At 33.8% G+C, this 10,894-nt stretch overlaps 1 protein-coding gene across 1 annotated transcript; it reads right to left on the bottom strand.

Moving 5' to 3' along the window:
- Positions 1–3,615: 3,615 nt before the first annotated feature.
- On the bottom strand, positions 3,616–10,477 carry LOC114294561 (syntaxin-22). The gene is made up of 7 exons (XM_028238677.2): positions 9,871–10,477; positions 6,751–6,844; positions 6,266–6,405; positions 5,979–6,053; positions 4,876–5,033; positions 4,692–4,792; positions 3,616–3,989 (listed from the first exon to the last, which is right to left on the bottom strand). The coding sequence occupies exons 1-7, from the start codon at positions 10,056–10,058 to the stop codon at positions 3,924–3,926; spliced, it is 822 nt and encodes a 273-aa protein (XP_028094478.1). The 5' UTR covers positions 10,059–10,477; the 3' UTR covers positions 3,616–3,923.
- Positions 10,478–10,894: the final 417 nt, after the last annotated feature.

Raw genomic sequence — 10,894 nt, 5'->3', positions numbered from 1 at the left:
TCATGGATTAACTATTGTCGACGGACTTCTAAATCGCTCCAATTCATTAGAAGCGGTTGGATTATCGTGTCAAATGGTCTAGGTTCAAAGATTTCAATGATTTTATTATCGTTTGATCTTGTTTTTGTTTCAGAAAATTTGGTCAATTCGTGAATTATTTTCTAACGAATAGCCAAATCATGTGAATTATATTTCATTACTAATCCTTGTGTTTTAATTCTCATTTTAACTTTGTCTTCAAGATTAAGATCATTTATGAAAATAAAGAAATTTGGTTTAACATTAAATCAAACTACTCCATTAGCCAAATTAGATTGAATTCCTCCAATGATTGCTTTCATTGGGTCCGAAAATCTTTTATCAAAGATTATTGCCAAAATAGGAGTATCTATCCCTTGGTAGAATAGGGCTGTTATGGTTACCTGTATTAATCCAATATGAATATATTGAATCTCAGGATATTTCTTTTTCCATCTTGCAACCATTTTCTTATAAAAAAAAAAGAAATATCAATATTTTCTTCCTTTGACCATTTTGCTTGAGTGTTACCACTGTATTGTTCAAATACTCTTGCTAAAAAGAAATTGAATTTTAAAAGTTTTAAATTTTTGGCACAACAACTTCTTGCATTTTTTTGAATTTTGTTAATTCTTCTTCGATAAAAGTTTTTTCTTCTCCGATTACGTCTCCAGGTCGAATGGCTTGTAATTCTTCTAGAGATATACTATCTGCTTCTTGAGATATTTCTCGACTATTATTAGTCATCATGAAGATTAGTTCTTCATCACTAGAAATTTTGTATAATAATTCTTTTTCATCAGAAATTTATTCGCCATATATTATTTCAAAATCTTATTTTTCAAGAACTTTGATCATTTTATTTGCACTTTTTCCCCTTTTTGGGCGTTCGGATGCATAATGACCTTCTTCGTTACAAGTGTAGCATTTACAAGTTTTCTTTTTTGAAACACTTGTTGGTTTCTTTTTTCAAATATACTCTTTCTTTTTTGAAAAAGTTTTGTTCTTTTTCCAAGGTTTTCATTTATATTTTCGGCGTTTTTTGGAAAATTATTTTTGTTTAGGAAATGTATTACAACAAATTTTTCAATTTTCTTTCAAAATTTTATCACAACATTTTTGACCGTATTGTGAGTTGAAAATTTGATTTTTTATTTGTTTTTTAACCTTTGCTTCTAGACACCGATCTGCTATCAGTCTTAAAACATAATTAATGCGAAAATCAAGATTATCATATTCTTCCTTCCCCATTTTTTTGAGAAAATCAAGACATGTTTTAATACATAATTCATCCCATGGATTAGGAAGTTTATGGAAAAATTGATCTAGCCAGGGTTGATTTGTTGGTGGATCAATAATATAATAATATTTTTTAAAAGTTTAAACATAATCTTCAAAAAGACAAATATTACATGATTCTAATTTTGTCAAAATATAATTTGCACCGGCTTGCAAATTAGTATCTTTTGCAAAATCACATAAATTTTCTTTTATGATTTTTGCAAACTCGGCTAAGATTGTATCAAGTGTGAGAAAATTTGCCAACAAAGTTATTTTTTGGCTTTTTTCAATTTCAGTTTTTTTCTACTGTCGTAACCATTGAAACACATCTCCCTGGAGAGTTGCTGTAATATAATCAAGGAATTTTTCCTTTGATCAACTATTTTTATAATTGGTAATAATGATGGACAATGATAGTACCCAATCATCAATTGCTTGTCGCTGGTCCTTAAATAGAACATGAGACAAGTTTAAATAAGTACCATTTTGAGTTATTGGATACTTATGATTATTATCTTTTCTAGATATTATTGGCTTAGTTGTAAGATTGAAGGTACTTCCAATGTTAGTATCATTTTTAACTTCATTGTTTGAATAAGGTCAAAATTTTCTCCATCTCCCCATGTGCCAAATAATTCGGGATTAATTGGCTCTTCTACCTTTCTTTTCCCCTTATTTATTTTTGGTGAAATATCTTGATCTAATGTTTCTTCAGATGAGGATGATTAGCTATCATCATCATTAGTTGACATATTAATATCATAATTAAAGTACTGTAAAAGGGTTTCATGTTCTAGATAAGTTTCTCTTATCTGATCTAGTAGCCTATTTCTTTTATCAATACTTAAATCCGGATTTTTATATAATTTTCTCCAATAATCCAATATTTCAACAATATTTTCATATTCAGTCTTATTATAGGTATTAGTTTAGTTTGAAGTATCATAATATTTTCTGCAACATAAAAAATAGCCTAGGAATGGAGTTATCTCCTAAACTATTCATTCCATCATTGTTTATGACGGATATAGTTTATAATTTTGTTACCAAATTGTTTATTTGAGTTTTTGCCTCTTCGTTTAAGTCAATAGTTATTATGGAACCTAAATTGTCTATTTTAGATTCTATAAACTCAACTCAACTTTGGTTTTTAGATGATTTTGATTTATTTTTTGATTTAATCTAATTTAGAAAATTAAGAACACATAATATCCGGAATATTATTTAAATTAGAACACACACTATTTATATTTGTAGATTTTTTAGTAATATGCAAACTATGTCCATATTTATTATTAACATTATTTTTTGTATTTCGAAAGCATATTATATCTTCAGGATTAATTGTCATTATAGATTGTTGTTGGTACCTAAGACCCTCCTAGTGTATTTATCTAGTGCCTAAAACCTCTCTTTATAATCTTAAAGACTTAAAAATGCCTAATTAAGGCCAATAGTCAAAAGATCTTAATGAGTATATGGACTTTGATAAACACTAAGCATATAGGTTTTACAACAATTATAAATTAAACAAATAATTATGAAGATATAAAATCCATAATTAAAAAGTAAACTTCACGAATAATATTTTCTAAATTTATTTTTATTTTTATTTTTATACATCATTAAGCACACCTTACACACTTATATATATATATATATATATATATATATATATATCAAAATTTATGCATAGATAGAGATACTTATATAATTTGATCTTACTTTCAAAAGCTCTAACAAATGTAGTATACTCTCCATCTGTTTTGGACATTGGGTGCATAGTGACCACCTTCGTTACAAATATAACATTTACAAGTTTTCTTTTTTGAAACACTTGTTGATTTCCTTTTTCAAATATACTTTCTTTTTTGAAAACATTTTGTTCTTTTTCCAAGATTTCCATTTACATTTTCTAAATTTTTTGAAAAATCCTTTACGTTTAGAAAATGTATTACAACTAATTTTTCAATTTTCTTTCAAAATTTTATCACAATATTTTTGACCGTATTGTAAGTTAGAAATTTGATTTTTTATTTATTTTTTTACCTTTACTTCTAGACATCGATCTGCTATCAATCTTAGAACATAATTAATGTGAAAATCAAGATTATCATATTCTTCATACCCCATTTTTTTTGAGAAAATCAAGATAAATTGCTTCTCCTCCCAAAATGGTTTTGTTCACACTAACAAATTGTGACAAAACACAACTTGCATATCTGCAAGCAGCGTCAATCAAATAACCTTCACAAGGTACTCCAAAAGTCAACGCAAAAGGTTGATCAATTCAAATAATTCAAAACAGCCAAGACATGAGGAAATTCTCCACAAGAATCGTAATTTTATTGACAGATATAACAAACTGTGCCACACCCTCAAAACCCACAAATCAATTTACAAAAGAAAACACAAACCCCCACCCACTGAATAAAAACAACTCGGTATTGGTAAACATACTGTAAAGCCGCGATTAAATTGGACTCAAAAGATCAACACTCCAGTCAACAATCATGCCTGTGGAAAAAAACATTAACCGAAAAAGATACCATTTATCTTCTTCCAGAGCAGATTCTGAGTTCACTCTATTCAAATGTATTCATTGAATTGAGACAAATTTCTGATCAAGCCGCTAGTACTATGATCACGATCAGAAGCACAATGCCAAATATCACCAAAAGCAAGCAGGCCTGTGTTGAAGACAAAGGTTAATTTATCATCCATGAAAATCATTATGGTAACAAATATTCAAGATGGAGTTAAAATAAAAGATCTATGTATATACAAGTACATATTTTCTAATCGGTAATTTGACTTAATCAATGGACAGCTGTAGCCAAACCTAAGAGAGTGTCCTATCGAGGTTTATTATTTGACGTCACGAACATTAACTTAAAAAGTATCCTCAATACTGGCCCACCAATAAAGCCAAACCTTAAGTAATGATAACAACTGCACTCCTTTGGTCACCTGAATACTAAATCTTGACAGATTGAAATGGTTTCCAGTTCAGACTACAGGTCTATTAAAGAAGTCCTACCAGAGCAATGCCCATGTTGAATGGTTTCTTGTGAAGTCAAAAGTATAAAGCCAATCCTGGGGAAGACTCTAACGTTACATTTCAAGTCCCACCTAACCACTACTGATAAAATGGCCAAAAGGGCCTACTAAATGGGTGGAAGTGACCCAACATGTTAATTCGATGATGATGGAAAACTTTACCATTGAACCTTCCAAACTTTACAGTTCTGATAAAAACTAACATGATAACACAGGTCAAATATAAGACTGTTTACGTGGTTCCTTCCGAAGTTAAGACTGCAAGAAATAGAGCCTCACAACTAATCGAATTTTTAGCAAACAACAGAATAGCAGTAGTGCTTATAAATTACCAGAGATGAATTTGATCTTTGGGTCTTTGCTGCTTTGGCAAGATGAGCTTTTCCCTGTGCAGTTGCGGCATGAGCACCATCAATGTTGGAGCCAATATCATCTGAAAGATAAATTTTCATGGCATTTAACAAATGAACCAGAAGTGATAAAATGAGTACATTCGAGGGCAAGAGCCTGACTTACCAATCATGGTTCCCTGTTCATGGACCAGCACAGCAAGGTCTTTAAAAATCTCATTCACCTCCCCAATTTGTTGCTGGATATCTTGTATTCCCTGATCTCTTTCTTCAATGATAGCCTCGTTAAAGGAAATTTCATTGTCTAAGAGCAAAACCTCCTGTCTGTAGCACAAATTACTCAGAACTTAAGGGACCCTGATTTCACCAGGATACAAAACAAAGTATTTCAAAAGAAGATTTTGACTCTTTCACAGAAACTGTTTATGTTGAGATCCCTGCCCAATTTTGATCAAATAAGAGGTGATGCAAAGAGCATTTAGCCAGTTTGAGCTTTACACCTCTCTCGGATGGAAATGTTCCTTAATTAAATGGGTCTTTTCCGGAGAGGGAGGTTGGGAGGTTTGGTTCAGGTTAAGGCCTCTAGGTAAGCACAAACACTACTAAAAAGGCTGTGTACATGTATCTGATATTCGTCCAAACATGTCCTATTTTTTAATAATTGACAAATCCTAAAGAAGTTACTTGTAACAATAATAATAATTATTCACCCAAAAAAAAACAATAATAATAATAAATCCGATAGTAGGATTTGACAAGTACTAGTACATACTTCTCTTGACTTAAGTCTTTGGCCTCTATTTTTTCCCTCATCCATGTGCCAAGACCTCAAATGTGTTCTGTGTGTCAAACTGTCCAAGTGACAAACATTTGTTTCCCACATATGCCCAAAGCATGTTAATTTTGAAAATAATAAAAATAAAAAAATAATGAACATTTTGAAAGCCTGTCTGACATGCATTCTAAATGTTTCAAGGTTGTCTGAAAAATGTCAACGACCAGCATGTAATGGACACAGCCATGACGCCCCAAGTGGTGTGTCCATATACCCCACTCCTCTTCATAGAGCTCACTCTTTTATGGGATCCATGCATGTGAAACATCCATAGTAAATTATACATCAGACAAAAATAATATTTGCAACATTGAGATATTTGCAGCATTTTACTTCAACAAAGCCAACACATGTATCCATGTGCAGATATATTAATCATCTCCATATATACAACATAGAAAAAGAAAAAAAAAAAAAAAATTAATGTAACTCACCTTCTAGATTCAACAAGAAGAGCACGTTGTTCTGGACTCTTATCCGAAGTTACGCCAAGCTCGCTGGCCGTGTAGCTGTTCAAATAATATAATCAAATCCACAACATAAGCAATGTGGACAAATGGACATTTTCATTTCAAAGCATAAATATTAGCCTGTCTGTCTATATGGAAGATGAAATAATCACAAATGATGACCATGTAAACATCCAAAACATACTTTGTGCACGCAATCGATGAAGGAAATTTCAAAACTGTGTAAATGCAAATCCTCCAACAATAACTACCTCGAAGGAAGAACAGCTTGGGGAACAAAAGCAGTATATGCTGTCTCCCTTTCAGCTGCAAGACGCTGAGCCTTCTGGAACTCTTTCAAAACTGCTTGGAAGTCTTTAGCAAGTTTAGCATCTGTAATCTTCTTGTTGGCCTGCAGTTAAAGCGTGGTATTTAACAACGCCAAGAGAGAGAATCAGAAGAGGGTTTTGTTTGGGGTCCTTGCTCAGCCACTTATTTTTATTAATTTAGACATATTATGAAATTAACAGAATTAGTTCAATTGGCTCAACAGCACTTCCTTAGGCAACCACCCCCCCAAAAAAATGGATAAAAAAGAATCTCAAATGGAGGCACAAGAAAGTATGTTTATATTACAGAAATACAATACAAAACGTTTATGAACAGGATTTTGGGAGAATGAGAAAGCAAGCTTCGTGAGAGAGAGAGAGAGAGAGCTCCAGTCCAATACAAACAGCAAGTTAACAGACAAACTTACACTAACTTCAACACGATGATCTGTTTCACTAGCTTGCTTAAGTTTAGCAGATGTGTCCTTCACCAATTGCCCAATATGTAACCTTGTTTTGTGCCTGCCAATTGAATGAACAAGGTATATGAATAAAAAGGAAAAGGTTGAAGGAAACCATAAAACAGCCAGTCACATAAAGAAAGTAATGAAGTCTCTAGGCATAATTATTTCTGGCTAATTTGATTTTTTAGTTTTTGAAGTTTGATGCTTTGAGAGTCTACCCTACAATAATTTCAGAAGTTTAACTAAAGCAACAAAAGAGTAAGAAATTACAAGTGAATTACAAAAATAATATGAAACAGCTGGTTGAAATCATCTGCTTAATTAGAAAATTTTTCAAATGAATTCTAAAAACTTTAAAAAATATAAACAATCTTGGTATTTGCTTGTTTAGTTTCAACCATGCAAACAACTGGAAATAGGTCAACGTATTTATTCATTAAGAAAAAATTCAACCAATTCAGGGATCAAATCAGTTTTCTACGTCCACAATGGAAAACCAACCAACTAAAGAATTGGCCTACAATACAAACCCCCTCCCTCAACTCAAGAGCCTGGAGTATCAACTCATAATAAATCACATAAATTAATAAAAGAATAGGAAACGGAAACCCCCTAAACCAGGATAAGTCTCTGCAGCATTTCTAAGCATAGTTGCATGCAATATCCTTTTAAGTTCTACCACATTATAACCGGCTGCATTGAAGTGACCTTATCCCTAGGAGGAAGAAAATGTGTACCACCCTAGTAAACTCATTTGAGGTGTCAAACAAACTTCTCCATGGCGCCCTGAAGCATATTAACAAATCCAACCAAAAACCTCAATCAGACACCACACATTAGAAAGGAAGATTGATGACATTCGAACTTGATTGGGAACAAAGCAAATTTGAAGAGTTAGTTAAAATGAGACCTAACTTTGTAAATACGATGTGTGGGCTAAAGAGGTCATTTCATTGCCTACCACAAAAATGGAAGAGCGAGCAACTGAATCCCTCAGTAGTTCAACTTTCAACATCATGCGACTACTGTAGTCTATATGCAAAATGCTTGACTAAACAAATGGTGTGTAGATCTTAATTTTTTTTTTGATAAATAAAGTTTTATTAAGAAAGCATCAAGGAGATGCTGAAAGAATACAAAAAACCAAACCCTCAAATAGGAACCTAACCAACTAAATCATCCACAAAGTCTAAAACAGCAAATAAATTAGGATCTACCCGTCCCGACATCCAACTGTACAAAACACCAAAAAAACAAGACTGTAACTGAACAATCGACTGAGCCCTCCCCTAGAAAACCCGACGATTGTGCCCTACCCAGAGCAGCCACATCAAACATAAATGAGCTAACGCCCAGGCTCTCCTCTGGCGCTTCCCAACTCGAACATCCCCCGCAACACTGAAGCACATCCAGAACTTGCTTTGGCTGCACCCACACCACACCAAATAAAGAAAAACAAGCACTCACAAGCGAGAAGCAAGCGGACAGTGAACAAGCAAGATCCACTGTCTCCACATCCGCACAACACATGCAACACCAATTCACCAAAAAATGATGCCGAAAAATCAGATTATCAATAGTCAATATCCTACCAAATGCAGCCATCCACACAAAGAAAGTCACCTTCAACGGAACACCAGAAACCCACGCATGACGCGAAGAGAAAGACCTCCCACCGTCGCCACACAAAGTCCCATAAAAAGACGAGACAGAAAAAACCCCTTTCGCACGAGGAGCCCACCAAACCAAAACATCCTCCTCCTCACGACCAAGCCAAACCCCATACAAAAAGGCCAACAATCCACCAACTGCCCAAACTCCCAATCCTGAGGCTGCCGACGAAGCACTACATCCCAAACCAACCCCTCACCTCCACCACCCAAATATGAAGCCACCATCACATTAGGATCCACCGCCAACTGAAAAATCAAAGGAAAACGCTCTTGTAAAGTAATCTCCCCACACCACCGATCTTTTCAAAACCACACACACATCCCATCAAACAATTATCTAGTCCCTTCCAATAGCAGCTCTTTTTGGGACAAGATCCCAATTGTGCTTTCTAAAGCCTCCTTTTGGTTACAAAGTGCCTTCAGAAAGATTTTAACTGTTGACCATCTTCTTCACTACCAAGAAATACACAGAATTTATTGAAAATACCTCAAAGTGATGCCACTTACAACAAAGCACCAAACTAATTTTAAGAAAACATACCTAGTATTAAGAGCCTCTTAAATTGTTTTGACAGTTGTCAATTCACAGCCTCTACTTCTTACCTTCAGGGTTCTTGGGTTAAAAGATTTGAGTATTAGAGAGAGAGATAGAGAGAGAGAGAGAGAGTGTGCGTTGCTTTCCCTTGGGCCTTACTTGGGCAGAAAAAGTCAAGCCCAGAAGTAGGAGAGTAATGTATCAACCCAGTGGAGATCAAACTCTCACATCATCACCCCATTGCCAATTTGAAGCATTTGATGAGTTCCTTACTGTATTTTACCTCACAGACATAGATTGATCATGAAACCTGGAAGTCATTTGCCATGAATTTAGGACTATGCAATGTACATCTAGTAAATAGCTTCTTTCTCTTGTTTTTTTTTTTTATCCCTCTATTCCTGTTATCAAGGATTCTAAGCCAAACCCAGGCGAAATTCACTTAAGTGGGTAGATAAAATAACAAACCTGTCCAAAATACTATCTTTTTAAACTATTCAATCAAAATTGTCTATTACATTTTGCTTCCGATTCAGTCTTTGGCCCTCTGTTTGTTTTGTTTTCTTTTTGTCTTTGCACTCTTTCTTTTGAATTTAAAAATAAATAAATAAATAAATAAATAAATAATAATAATAATAATAATAATAATAATAATAATAATAATAAGTCTTTGAATCGACATTACCAAAATTTGTTGACAAACTCACCATAGATTAATTCAGATCCGTAATAAAAAATGAAATCAACAAAATCCCCAAAACCCACCAAAAAACCAACCATAATTCACCAAAATCAAGCTTCAATCGACCACAATCCAATCAAACCCAAAATTCAAAACCAGAAAAACATGAAATCGAAAGGACGATGGGCACTCACAGCTTTTCCCGGAGCTCGGGCGTGTCCTTGGGGGTTCCAAGAGTATTGACAAGCCTCTGAAACGTAGAGACGGCGGTGTTGATCTGAAAAATCCCGGAAGCAACAGCTTGCGTGGGATCTTGCTTGCCATTGATGAGGTCTCGCCTCGAATTCAACGAACGACCCGCTTCGAGATCTTGAAAGCTCATATCTTTATCAACCACTAACAATTCTCAAATGCGTGTGAAAATGTATAGAAAGAAGAAACCTAGAATCTGGGTTTGGGGGAAAATCCAGCAGGAATTGGAAGGTTGGAGGGTAGGATTAGGGCAAGAAGGTGCTGAAAAGAGGGCGACAAATGAGGAGCAAAATGGAAATTAATGGAGGAGAGAGATGGAGAGTTTTAGAGAGAGAGAGAGAATAATTTGAAGACAAAGAGAGGGGGGAAGCAATGATTTGATACATTGGGATGGTGAGGAGACTGGCGATGCCGGCACGTCGATGTTGGCTAAAAGGGCGACACGTGGAGTGGACTGAGTTGAGGTTTTTTGGGCATAGGTTTGTTGGACCGTTCTCTGTTTTTTTTTCTTCTCTTTTTTGTTGGTTTGCTCATTATTGAAGGAGGTATATTTTTTTATTTTTTTTATGTTTTTAAGAAGGTATTGCAGGACGGAGGTTGGATGAGTTTTTTTTTTAAAAGAATAATGCTATTGTATTAGTAGTTTATTTTCAATTAGAGATTATGGGGTGGTTTGGGAGGGTCTTGCGATGCTGCTGTGCGATGAAATAGGTTTATTTTGAAGTTTATTTTGATAACTTAAATTGTTCATATTTTAAAATATATTAAGTAAAATATGTTTAAAAAAATTTAAGTTAATCGGATATCATTTAACTATTCATTTATACACATTTGTATTATTTTAATACATTAAATTACAATTATTATTTATTTTTGTAGATACAAATGTGAGTAGATGAATAAGTAAACGATATTCGATTAACTTGATTTTTTTACTTGATGTATTTTAAAATGTGAACGGTTCGA

This window comes from Camellia sinensis, chromosome 13, assembly GCF_055761805.1.
Source record: "Camellia sinensis isolate YWXY chromosome 13, ASM5576180v1, whole genome shotgun sequence".
Classification (NCBI taxonomy): Eukaryota; Viridiplantae; Streptophyta; class Magnoliopsida; order Ericales; family Theaceae; genus Camellia; species Camellia sinensis.
This window is presented reverse-complemented; position numbering and strand designations above follow the sequence as displayed.